This window comes from Myiozetetes cayanensis, unplaced genomic scaffold (genome assembly GCF_022539395.1).
Source record: "Myiozetetes cayanensis isolate MyiCay16 unplaced genomic scaffold, myiCay2020 scf9, whole genome shotgun sequence".
Classification (NCBI taxonomy): Eukaryota; Metazoa; Chordata; class Aves; order Passeriformes; family Tyrannidae; genus Myiozetetes; species Myiozetetes cayanensis.
Window position 1 is genome coordinate 2,553,906 of NW_026088185.1, and position 13,654 is coordinate 2,567,559.

Sequence of the window (13,654 nt, forward strand, 5' to 3'; positions counted from 1 at the left end):
AGGTACGGGCTATGTCAACAGTGCTTTGAAAAAGGCAGCTTACATCTCCTTCTGAGCTGAACAATAGCACCACCAGACACACAACAGATTAACCACCGCTTTTAACATCTGGATTCGAAAGCCAGGCCTTGAGCAGTTTTCCAGATTTTAATATTCAAATATTTTTTTCAAGAACACCATCCAACCTCTGTTTCAGCTGCTCTTTAGCCTAGAGACCTGATGAGAAGTTGCAACTTGAGGAGAGTATCTTCTACTGGAGTGTGGCTGTGGAATCTACATGTACAAGGACTTCCAAAATGAAGAGGAAACAACTGGACATCAGCTGTCAAATTTCATCTTAACATTACATCACTAACATATCCTTGCCAACAAACCAGGCTTCGTGTCCTGTCTGCCACTTCCCAAGTTAAGGACAAGAAACTGCTCTTACTCAGGTAAGGCAAGGCCTTTGATGCAGTTCCTTCAGCTGGTAGTAACTAAAACTAAGAACTCTCAGGGTTTTTAAACCTTGGATAAGATCAAGTCAAGAAAGAAAAACTGGAAAAAAAAAAACCACAGGACCATGAACTGGCATTTACTCTAAAAAGCCACTAAATCTGGATCCATAAAAGGAATGATTGCAAATTTCCCTCTCTCAATAGCACACCTTTTCTCACTTTTTCCCTCGTGCAGTATATATTCTGTGGGTGTGTGTCCGTTTGTTTCTTTTCTGTCTGAACAAGAAGAAACACTTCCAATACAACTGTTTTGGTTTGGTTTGTTTTTACATATTAGAAATATATCAGTATAATGCTAGTTCTTTGTATATGACAGCCCAAACATTTTCGGGGTTGTTCTTTTGGGGGGGTGGTTGGGTGGGGTTTTTTCTTTCTCAATAATACTATTTTTTTACCTCTTCATGTAATAATGCCATCTATACAGACTTTTTCTATCTCACCCTAGGTAAAACTAAGGAAGTAAGAAAATAACTTTGCTAACCCAACCCAACCACACTGTCTGCAGAATTTACAGAATCACATGATTAAAGTCTTGTCACTGGTGGAGAGAAAACAGAAACCATACCCTACCTCCTAACTTTCATGGCTGTGCAGCAAGAAACCTGGTAAGCATTCTACCTACCTTAAAACAATGCTAGGTCTAGAGGGTAGGAGTAAAAGGGGCCATTAGTAACTCAGAAGTGATTGGCAGAGTTTTCTTGTTAAGCACAAAATTTACCCTTAACATCCAAAATATGCCAGCTGACCACTAATTGACCCCTACCTCATGCTGTGGTGTTACCAGTGGTGAAGGACATGCAAGTGGTTACACAGATGTCTTTATTTTGACCTCCCTAGAGGCAGAATTTTAGACCTGTGCCTCTCTAAGCTCTTCGACATTTATTGTGCATATCGGTCTCGGTGTGTTTTGACTTTATCAATTAGGTGGTATCAGCCTGCACAACGGGCATTTTAAACAGCTGGCAGCTACCAGCACTCACTCCCACAATAAAATACAGAAATTCACATAACAAAGTACAGAAACTTGAGCAGGAACTTGATTCATTACATATTTCAAAAGCTGTGGCTAAACAGCTACAAACCGGTCCCGTGGGACCAGGAGATGGCCCAGACCAGAGAGCCTTATTCCAAGAGCCCACTGGAGCCAAGAAGAAATCTAGTCTTTCCTGGCAGGGGCAGACCACCTGCGTGCAAAAGAGACTCTAAATAGGATAATCCAATGTCAAATTTAGGATCTCCTTCATCCCCTGCCTCTTTCACAGCCAAAATGGGGCTGCTCCAGTATAACCAGAGTCCTTAGATGCTCTGAGGCTCCTACCAAGTAACCTTCAGACACAGTAGCTTTGGCTTTCAATTTAACCTCTACTGGGCAAAAAAAGTGATTATGCTTTATGACTCTCAATAATCTATTTGTTCACTACGTGGGTCCATTTTCTTTCTTTTGACCCTTAAAAGGGGCTGATGTTTTTCTGGGTGGTTCCAACACCAAGGCTTAGCAAACATTCCGTGAATGTATTTAGGAGAAAGCTGTAAAGAACACAACTTTCTCATTTCTTAGTACTGAATTGTGACTTATCGCTATTTTTGAAAGCAAGTATTTTTTCACCCTGTTATGGATATTATCTCATTCACGTTTTATTATTGGCTTTTATTAATGACAGCACTTCTGAGCTCATTAGCAGGAGGATAGCAGAGTTTTAGCTCCTTGAATGTGACTTGAATCTCACTCCTTCCTTCATGGTGAAAGATTTCTGAATTTACATTGTGTTCAGGGCAGAATTTAAAATCAACCAAGTGACAGAGCCTAATAAACCCTTCTGCATTTAAAGTTGGTGTGTTTTATGAGAGACTGCACTGCTAAGAGTGAGAGAGGGACACAGTTCCGTGAGATATATTCAATAATTCAATAATCAGTATTTTCTTTTGATCAAAAGCTGAAGAAATACTAGAATTTCATCACTGCAGAGCTGCACTATTGCATGGGATCTCCATGAGCTTATCTGCCAGTGTTCGCTCCACTGATGATGAAGGGGAGGCTCCTTTTTAGCAGAAATGGGATAAATTGGTATTTTTTTATTTCAGGCTAAAGTATTTGCATGAAGATTAACTATAACAAGAATATCTTGCCCGACACACTCCCCAGAATAATTGTGGCATAGACAGGCATTTCTTTCTCCAATACACAGTAACCAGTAAGCCTTTGAAAATGATCCTTTTGAACAGTACATATAATTTCCCTTCCCTTTCCCTTCTGGATGGATAGAAATTTACAGCTTGTGAAAGCGGTCAACAAATTCAAACCCCATGAAATGCTGATGTTTTACATCTGCACCTCAAACCACAGAAAGACATGAAGAAGTAATAAATTCTTGTTTCTGGGGCCTATCTGACATTCAGAAGAAGAACCACGTAGTACTGGATAACAGCCACCTGCACTCTATGATAAATTCAAAAGTAGCAATTATTAAACAAAACTACAAATATTTGGCTTTTCTGTCACATTTAACATCCCACTCTTTACCTTATCAATCACCCAGGCACAGAGTTATCATGGAATCAACCAGGTTGGAAAAGACCTCCGAGATCATCAAGTCCAACCCTTGATCCAACCCTGCTGTGGTTCCCAGCCCATGGCACTGATGCCACATCCAGCCTCATCTTAAACAACCTCCAAGGATGGTGACTCCACCACTTCCCTGGGCAGCCCATTCCAATGCCTGATTACCCTCTCTGTAAAGAATTTCTTCCTGATATCCAACCTAAACCTCCCCTGGCAGAGTTTAAGACCAAGCCCTGTTGTTCTACTCCCTGTTTCTTTCTTTTGGAATTATTACAGCCCTTATTCTGAGACCGGACTCTTAAATATCTCTGAAAAGAGAGAATCTTGGAACAGATTTTTTACATCACCCAATTGTGACCTTGAATTGTTCTTGATGCATTTGAGGGAAATAAATGTTGAACAGCTCAACAGAGCATGTTCCTCTCCAGTTTATTTCTGAGATATGGTAATAATGCTGTGCCAACAAGAAATACATACATTAATTCCTCCTTTAATTAAATGAAATAATTAATTCTGCCCATTCAGATAACATACAAGAACATTTGCAAACCCTAATTTCATGAGAAGGCAGCAGCATGGTCTCTAGTATTGCATTTCTGATGGCATTGCACTATTTTGCAAGTATTACCTAAAGAGTCAGCACACATTTGTACAATCTGCAGCTTCCTGTCTAAAAACCATGCCATTTTCTCCTTCAAAATAGGTAAAAATAATCTATTTCTTATCACTGATAAAGCCAGTAGTGAGTAGATATTTACTGAGTAGCTACACTGCTGAATATGAACTCAAAATTTCAAGAATCATCTTACATTTTAAAGACGATTCACCTTGGAGACAGCTGCCTTTCCAAAAAAAAGGTCCCTGTTGCACTCCTCTAGTATCAGAATGCTGGATTTCTTAGACTACAATACTATGAGATAGTCAAAGCCAAAGGTATCATTTAAGCCCCCACAATTAACACAGGAAGAGCTGGTAAGCAAAGTTTTAACTCTGGCATTTCTTACCTACGAAGCTCTTGGTCTTGGTGGAATCCAAAGTGCTTGGTATTGTCCCTGGTTTCCTACAAATGGGCCATGTCTTTCCTGGGCAGAGTTATTTTTAGCCGACTTGTCAAACTTGCCAGTTGATCAGCAAGATGAACTTTGGCTTTCAAAAGCACATTTTGCTTGAGCAGCACAAGTGCCATCCCCAGGTGACAGGCAGATCATCCCCACTCAGAAAAATGGAGCAATTGAGGTCGACACTAGCAAATAGATGGCACATCCTCATCTTTCTCCTTGTTTACTACTGAATGTGATAATGGTGAAGGTTACAGAATTGTAAAATCCAACAAAATCACCCTGTCATTTCACTTAAAGTGATGGGAAACAACCCTGCTTGAGTGCAGTGACAAAGGAAGAGATAGGAACACGAAAAGACGACCTCAGAAAGTGGGAGACTCCAAATATTTGGCTCTTCTTGGTTGCCACCCACCCGACTTGGAGAAAGAAATGCCAGCTTGCCTGCACTGGCAGCAACATCACCACATAAACCAACGTATTTAAAGCCCTTGTTTGATTATAAAATATTCATCTCCCGTTTCAAATGACATTTTTGAAATATGCCAGAGTGCATTAATAGCCGATGAACACAAGAATTTTTAACATATCAAGTACCACGACAGACTGAAGGAGCGGGGATCGAAAGTATGAAGACCATGAGGCACTTTGTAATCTCTCCTGAGCTGAGGTGGCAGTGGAGGAGCACAGAATTAGCAGACACCGACTGCCACATCTGTGAAATGAATCACCTTAACTGAATGCAAATGAAATAGAGAAGAAACAACTGTTTTAAACAGCGTGTATCACTGAATAAGCAATTTATTTTTATATATATGTTGCAAACCCACTGACTAAACAATTACAAAAACCTCTAGAGTTACAAAAACTGGAATTTCCAAGACGCCTCAGCACTGATCTCTAGTCTCAATTTTCAATGGAACTGCAGTAGGACAATAGATAAAAAAAATATCTTGAACTGAATTATAGGTCAAGATACTCAGTGACCATTATTGAAACTGGATATGCACATTTTGGTCTATTTTTATGGCATTGCCTGTAATTTCAGAGAAACAAATTTGAAACAAAAGGAGTGCTTGGAAGGGGTGTCTTTTAATTTATTTTTTGGTTGGTTTTCTTTTTTGTTGTTGTTGTTATTTACAAAGCCATAAAATTCTCCAAAGAGAACAGTTTTATTCTAATATTCTTTTAAGCTATATGAGAATACTTAATATTAACTATTCTTTATATAATAGTTTAAAATTTTATTAATATACCTTTTTAGAATCCCACAGACAATCATAAACCTACTTAAAATCTTTTAAAAGAGAAGAGGATTTGTATTAAACTAAGAGTCTCAAGATCTACTTCCTCTTTAGAAGGTGAGAGACATTCTTCTTCATACAAAAATAAGCATCAGAAACAGAAGATGCTACACACACACTGGTATTTATAATTTGTACAACCTCTAACACCACTTGTGTCTGCTCTCTCTCCTCTCCCTCAAGGGACTTCCAAAGCTTTTAGAAATACTTCTTGGACTCCTAAAAGACTCCCAGTGAAGTCAAGAACCTTACCCTAGGTGCCTTCAAGCCTTTGCAAAATTAAATTGCTGTTGTTAATCATCTTTGGAAGACCTTTTAGGAGTGGCTCACAGACCTGGAGAGGTTCATCAGCTATAACTAAAAAAAAAACAAACCCCAAAGCTGTGCATGATATGAAAAGGAGTACTAAAAGCAGCATTCCAAGACAGTTTACTCCTCGAGGGATTTCTTCAGCTCTCCATCCTGCATCACCATTGCCATACTTACTCCACCTGCTGTCTTCCCCAGAAAGGCAGGCTTTAGATGCTAGAACTGTGGCTTGACAAGGAAAGAACTAACAGGAGGTAAAAGCATTGCTTGAGGTACAAAAAAAGAGACTGTGAAAAAAAAAGAGCCGAGTTAAAATCCCCCAACCAAGCTCCTTCAAACTGTTCACATAATAATTTCAGCAAGTTTGTTTATAATGTAACTTGGCAGCGACATCAATGACTCCGGGAAAACGGTATAAAAATGAAATGGCATTACCGAATGCGATTTACAAAAACTGTCTTTGGCTTTTCATGCAAAATGTAAGTCAAACTTTAAAGATGCTTTATTAAAAAAAAAAAATAAAAAAAATAATGTAAGCGAAAAAAAATTAGGTCAGTTGTTACAAAACTTACTGATCTCTGTAGATCTACTGGGTACTGGAGGAGGCTGTGTACCATTGCGAGTAGGTGTTGATGACTGAGGGGATATGGGAGAAAAGGGAACCATATCAAAGATGTCAGTGGAGGGTGATTTAGGTGTCACACTGCCTGCCTACAATAAGGACAATAAACATTAGGGCAATATTTCACACGAGAAAGATCACAACACCGAATTCTTCAGCATGCAGATAAGAGCCACATTTAAAAAAAAATAAAAAAAAAAAGTTAAAAATAACCATCAGCATGCAAAAAACCAGCTCCTGACACCAAGCAAATGGCATTTGCAGTACAGAGCCCGACACATGCTAAGACTCCCCAATACATAAGCAGCATTGTAATTCTTTCCTTTTTCAGTTGATTCTGGAACAGCCAGAAATGTATCACAGTTCCACCTGACAGAGCTGGTGACAGGCAGCTGTCTCTTGCAGAGGTACAAACACAGACACAATCTGTAATAATGGCAACAACAACGTGCTCTGCTCGGGGCACCACAGAACACAGTTAAAAGAGACACAATCCCAACGTTTTTTTGTTTACCAAATTCTTCCTTACATGATCTCTTATTTGACAGGCTAAACAAACTGGAATGATCAAAGCTTCAAATGTATTTTTTCCTTAAGTAATGGCCTAGACATGTGATACACTGAATATTAATACCCAAAAGAGAACTGTCATCCTCGAAGGTGAGACTGAAGGGATTTCATTAGGAAGGCCTGGCAATTTGGAAGATTCAAAAAAAACCAAAAAAACTGCTGGGCAAGCAAAGTAACCCCAAACCCAACAATTATTGTAGTCCTACAATCATATTTGTTTCTGAAGGATTCATTCCCCTGCCACAAAGTCCACTATTTCGGGACACAAGCAGGGCACAGTCAAGCCAGACCACACTAGACACAATTAATGACATCAATTAAAGCCGAGATTGCCAACCCAAGGGCAAAACTGGTGTGCACGTGCATGTTATTCCTCAGCCAGAGCACATTCTGTGTGTTAGAAAGACCGTACAGCCAGGCACAGGGAAAGCCTGCTAACTTTTAAGCAAGATTCAACTTGCCCAAACTATTCACAGGAAAATTTTTAAGTTAAATTAGTCACACGGATCCTTTTATTCAGAATACACAAATTAAAAAAAAAACAAAACACCTGGCAAGCAGGTAATCTTTAGCACTACTTGCCCACCAGAGTTCCACAGACCTAAACTTTATTTATACCCAGACACAGGGAAACATAACATGAGAAAAATCTATGTTTAACAGCTGCTTTTATTTTTTGGCCTACTTAAAAAAATTAATAATAATAAAAAAATCTCAGGCGCTGTTATACCCTGGCTGAATTAACTTTATAAAATCACTAATTTTTAAGATTTTAACACGTTGCTGTCACTCAACGTGAGCTAGCATTGCAACTTCAAAGATCATCTGCTGTGAAAAGATTTCAGCCCACAGTGTTTAGGCACAACGGGCTCTTCTCAGTGTCCACATTAACCCCCTGGCACCTTTGGGCACAGCCAGAGGACCAGACTAATTTGAAGCTGGGAGATGGCTAATTTAAGTGAAACTGTAAGTAAATTAAGAAATGTGTATTTTGAATACCTATGAGCACAAGAAGCATTTTTATTTAGTGAACACATGCAGAAAAAGCCAGGATGCTCGCCAAATACAGCCAAGCATTACTTGCAAATGGAAGAAAAGTTGAGAGAATAAGCACCTTAATATGAAAAAGCAGGCAATATGCCCATTTCATATTTAAGAATAATTTCCAGTCTTCATTTTGCACAGTTTTTATAAAGTATGCTAAAAGTTATGTAATGCCTAATTGCTCTTCTATTAATTCATGGGGGAGGAAGCCCTTGAAGTAGGACCTTTAAGATTGTTTGTTTTGAAGAACTGTTCTTAAGATAATTTTTTTTTTTTTTAACAAAAGACTGTCAGACAAAACAGAGATCATTCATTAATGGCCTAATTTAAACATGTTGGGGAAATAAGAGAATTTATGTTTTGGGGTGGGAAAAAAAAAAAAGCTATGTAGAAATCCAAGTAAATCTTCACAAATTCCATATTTTAGGAGTACCCCTAGAGAACCTAAGATACATCTTCTCTCTGTCCTTTAGCCACTGTACAAAATGCACATTTTTCATACAAGTTAATACACGGCAGAGAACAAAGGAAAGCCAAAAAAAAACCAAACAAAAAAACCAAAACAAAACTGAGAAAGCTTTTTGCACGGCATGATTACACGAGGTCTTGGGCAGCTGAATTCACTGGTTGGTTTTGGAAGCCCAGTTTTTGAAGGTGGTGGGATTAACAATCCAGGTGGTAGTCTAGAGTCAGGAGAACTCCTAGGAGTAAGCGTAATGGAAGAGATATCTAAACAAGGAGGTGAATCCTCATTGTTACACCAGAAAAAAGCAGAGGGTCTTTGAAACATATGTTCATCATTATCACACTTTATGTGCAGCAGCTGAAAAGGAATCACAGAAAGAGAAAACATTCTGAGGAACAGAACGTGGTAACGTCAGGGAAAGAAGAAAAAGAAAACAACAAACACTTCATGCTTCCAAAAAAAGCTTGTCAGCAACCTGCTGTTCGGTGCTACAGTTACAAGATACAGAACCCGAGAATGTTTTAAAATAAAACCTAAAAATATACCACAGTAAGAGGTTAGCTGGAAGAAAGATGACATGCTCCTTGATCATTACACCAAATAAAATGAAGTCAGGCATCTTTCCAACACTGTGTGTGTGAGATGCACTAAAAAAAAAAGTCTAAATCCACATCATACCAGCACTCTCTCATATCTGCACATGTAAATTACCAGCTAGGCACATATATGTGGTGATTAATGCACAGGTCACAATTATCACTCACCAAAGCAGGAAACAGCTACCATTTGTATCCCCCCAATGTTTTTAAAGAACAGCTCATTATTTAACTAATTTTGACTAATTTTAATATTTTCATTAATACTAAAATTTATTTCGTTTTCCTACCAACAGAATTTAAGAACCTAAACATCTATGGACATGAACACCTCTCTGCCATCTTTTCTGTGTGGATGAACAACCACTTGAACTTGGTATTTTCAGTAGGTATCTCAAAGTGGAGGAATCCTCATGTCCCTACAAGCAGCACAGGATGCAGGACAGAATAAAAACTTGCTGATGGGGAAATAAAAATGTTGAGGATGGCAAGATTCTCTGGATCTCTTAACAAATCCACAGAACAGCTTCAAAAAGAGGTAAAAGAATAATATCTGCACCATAACACAGCCGGTGACTGCATGGTGACTGAATCAGCTGCCTGATGTGACTGGGGACTCCTTCATATTAAGATTATAAATAAAAACCTACAGTGTTTTTTAACCCAAATAAGAAATGTCAGCAATCTTGAAATGTTTCCAAATAAATGGATCTTGTCTAGGTGAAATTAGAAATAAAGAGCCTTTCAGGACTGATCCTGGAAAGATCAGCAAAAAGGAAATCTGTTTAAATATTTGATTTAAAAAAGGTACCCGGCTGATCTTTCTGTTGAAGCCAAGTTATAATTCCTATCTCAAAAATCTGAGGAAAACAGTTTTGGATGGCTAAAACAAGGCTTTAGAGGGCAGATCTTAACAAAAGGAATTGGACACTCGTGCAGACAGTTCTTGGCTACAGCCCAGAGTTACACACTGATAGTGCAGGAATTGCATCTGTGCTGTAGGGATCTCACCTAAAAAACCCTCTGACTGGCCCAGGCTGAGGCACTGGCAGATCTATGTAGCAAAAATTTTGAAGTCTGCTTTTGCTGTCTTCATAGTGTTCCACAATGGAAATGTCACGATTATTTCATTAGAAGTTTGCATAACTCAGTAGAGTAGGATTTAACCAATTATTTTAAGACTTTTTTTCAGTGTTATGTAGAAAACAAACTATTTCAAATCCTTTTAAGCTGAACCTTATCTTCTTTCTTCACTTTCTTTACACATAAACCAGGCTAATGCTGTATGTGCCCCAATTTAACAACAGTGCCATGGTTGTGATAACACCCACAAACACCACAAGATTCTCTACTCAAAATTAGCAATTCAGCATTAAAAAAAAAAAAAAGTTTTTAATCTGAATTGCAAAGAATTCATCTGTTGCTATGCTGGAATTATGGAATGGAGGGTTTGGAATGGTAATCAATAGAAAGGAAAGTAAAAACCTACAAGACATAGAATTTTGAGTATTATTTCAAGAGTATCACCAGCCTACAGGTGGAAGACTTGCATTGCTACCGTGTATTACTATCGTGTAATCCTTGTTGCTATACATATCTATGGAAAAAACAGATTTCATAATAGTAAATATTGGAAGAGACTAAATAAAAACAGCCAAATTAATAAAGAAAAATACTTCCCTGAAACACAAAAGAGCAAAAGAAAAGCGGTTTCCATAAGAGAGCACAAACATCGCATGAAAAATGAGACAGAAACCAGAAAAACACACATGGGATGCAAAGCAACGAAGTTATGAGGATGATGGAACAGGTATCGAATGCAGGCAATGGAAAATTGGAATACAAAACCAAAATAAACACCCTTGGTATCGTCTGAGCCCCAAACATGGAGCAGCCACGTGTCTGATCAGGGATACTCTCAGGACATTTGACACTATATGGGGCATCCAGCTTCCTATGGCAGTTTTGGGCATGCACCTGGCCAGTAAATGAATTTTCACTGGGAAATCTTCATTGCAGAGCAGTAGAGAGCCCAGGAAATATCGCCAGATTAAGGGAGTGCAGGGGGGAAGAGGAAGAGGCTCTTATTTTAAAGACTACAACCTAGAAAGGGCGTAACTTGTGAAAGTTAATACTCTTATGCCAAATTACGAAGGAAGAAAATATAGTAAAATATATTAAATTGCCATTTTATATGGCAATTGTGTTTTTGTCTGAGGTTCCCACTGGGTGGCACTTGCAGTATCAGTCATGCTGATCCAACACGTTCCAATTCGGGCCGCGTTTCATTAACAGGAGAAAACAACATGATATCATTCTTAAAGAGATTAAGATACCAGTTCGGTGGAGTTAGTCTCTTTTATGATTGGATGTAACTTTATGCCCATCAAAGGATATATTTTTGACTCCACTGAGCATGATGCTGAAGATGCACTGTTGGGCTACGTCGTGCTAGAAAACGTAGCACGATTGAGATTTTGTTACTCAGGCAATCTTTTCAGAGTTGTTTTTACGAGGTGTCTCAGGACACTGATTGCAATCTCTGTGTCAAACCCCCACAGGAATCACCTAAGTGTGAATTACAATGAATTGGCAAATGTTTTTCCTCCTCAGAACAGTCGGCTGGTGACGCACAGAATTGCCACAGTGGGTGACTGCAGTGATGTTACAGCGAACTCTGAGTCACCTTGAATTGAAAATTACGCATTTAGATACAAAACTACTTTTTACAAGGCATTTCCCTGAGATTTGGGACCACACTAAGGATACCTACTAATCCATATCTTGCTAATTCATAAAATACTGTATAAGCATTAGCAGATTCATTAATTGACTGCTACATCTTCAGTTCATTTAATACCTTTCCAGTGCCATGGAACCTGACATAGGAAATTTCAAATTTCTTTAACATCACAACTGTAAGAGAATTCTGAACCCTCATGAAGAAGTGCTCAGTGAACTGAACCCGTAACATTATAAATCTCAAAGAGCTGAAGACTGGTGAAGGAAAAACATGTGCATTTTCCCACTTGGCAGTCTTAATGGAAACAGGAATCAAGTGATATGCATAAACACATTCCAAAACTGTTTTCTGAAATATGCATACAGTTCCAATGTCCATCTTGGGGTTTTCCCATGAGTGTGCTAAAGCTTTTTAATGAGGGTAATAGGTGCAGGTGGCCTATGCTTCTAGGTCACAACCATAACAACTTGAACAATGGTCTAATCAATCACTATCTTTAATGCTCTGTTTAAAAATTGAGGGATTTTGCAACACTGACATGATAATATATTAGATATTACTGCTTTGATAATACTGATGGTGAGTGGAAGAACACCATTCCTTTAGAAGCTGTTTCTCCCACTAACTTTTCCTGCTGCCTTTCTGTTCTGCTCCTCTGATATTTGAGTGTTCTCCCTTTTAAGCTCTTTTCCTGAATATCCCTCTTCTCTTCTATCTAACTTCAGAGCCATGAGGTTGTCACGACTTCCTTCTCTGCCTTAGCCAAGCTCAAAGAGAAAGCTTTAAAGGCAGGCCTGGTAAACGCCAGCCAAGAGCAAAACTGATTAAAAATCTCTCTTGTCTCATCAGAGGTTCTTTAGTGGACTACAAGGACTTGCTGTTCACTGACTACAAAAACTAGGGGTGCCAACTGTACCTAAGTGCTGACACAAAGGCCGTGTGACACAAACTCGAGCAGGGACACCATAAGCAAACAAGACAATGAAAATCCGATTGTCCTCACATAATCAAGACCAAATGCAAAAGAGACCAGCGACTAAAGCACTGCCAAGCCACTAGAACAGATGAGAAGTAAAAACAGCAGAGATACACAAGCAATGGAAACTTTGGCTGTGCATGCAAGGGAGCGAGAGACAAAGGGAAACATCCCGTGCCAACGTTTCCCATGGCACGTGTGAGCTCAGCCACACAGGCAAACTAACTCTTCCTTTGGGATGGCAAGTCCTTGACAGACCCATTCAGGAAATAAAAACAAAAAAAAAAAAAGGTGACAGTTTGTGTTGCATAACACTTCTGCACTGGCAAGCACTTGACACATCAGGGGCTAGCTTTTTAAAGTTCTAGGAAGGCTAGCATACTTCGAATCATCCACCCCCCAAAAAAAACGATCACTAAGCAGTTTATTGTTTACTGAACGTGCTGAGCAAACTTAATTCTCAATAGTTACAATATCCTGAGAGGAAAAAGCGTGAGGATTGATAATTTGGCGTTCAACTTTCAAAACATATTTTATGCACAAGTATTTCGTTATACAATCCAGCCTTCTCTTTTTCATTTCCAACTATGAGCTCATTGCCTTAATGGCCTCTTTTATAGGTTCAGAAGGAAATTTTATTTTTCCCATACAGTCCATGAACTGACAGGAAAAGCACCTAAATTGGATTGATGTTGATTTGGCCATATGGCTACATTTAGAACAGCCACAGAAAAAGTTTCATAGTGATACTAATAACCGAGCAACTGGATAATTTCGATGGCAGTTGTATCCTCCAAAAGCAGAACTTTATTGCTGTCAATGCTTTGCACCCATTTACACAGTGCAAAAATGGAAGGGGTACATAATTTTATTATTTACACATGTAGTTTGCACCCGTTTCAGTCTGTC

The 13,654-nt window shown here is 38.8% G+C and overlaps 1 protein-coding gene across 7 annotated transcripts in view; it reads right to left on the minus strand.

Moving 5' to 3' along the window:
- GULP1 (GULP PTB domain containing engulfment adaptor 1) overlaps window positions 1-13,654 on the minus strand; it is a 132,258-nt gene that overhangs the window by 8,207 nt on the left and 110,397 nt on the right. For 4 of the 7 annotated variants that reach the window (XM_050339817.1, XM_050339820.1, XM_050339819.1 and 1 more), the window contains exons 9-10: window positions 8,563-8,787; window positions 6,301-6,439 (exon numbers count right to left, since the gene is read on the minus strand). In XM_050339817.1, coding sequence (XP_050195774.1) covers window positions 6,301-6,439; window positions 8,563-8,787 — 364 coding nt within the window. The remainder of the gene's footprint in view (window positions 1-6,300; window positions 6,440-8,562; window positions 8,788-13,654) is intronic. The other 3 variants (XM_050339821.1, XM_050339822.1, XM_050339823.1) reach the window with 1 other exon arrangement.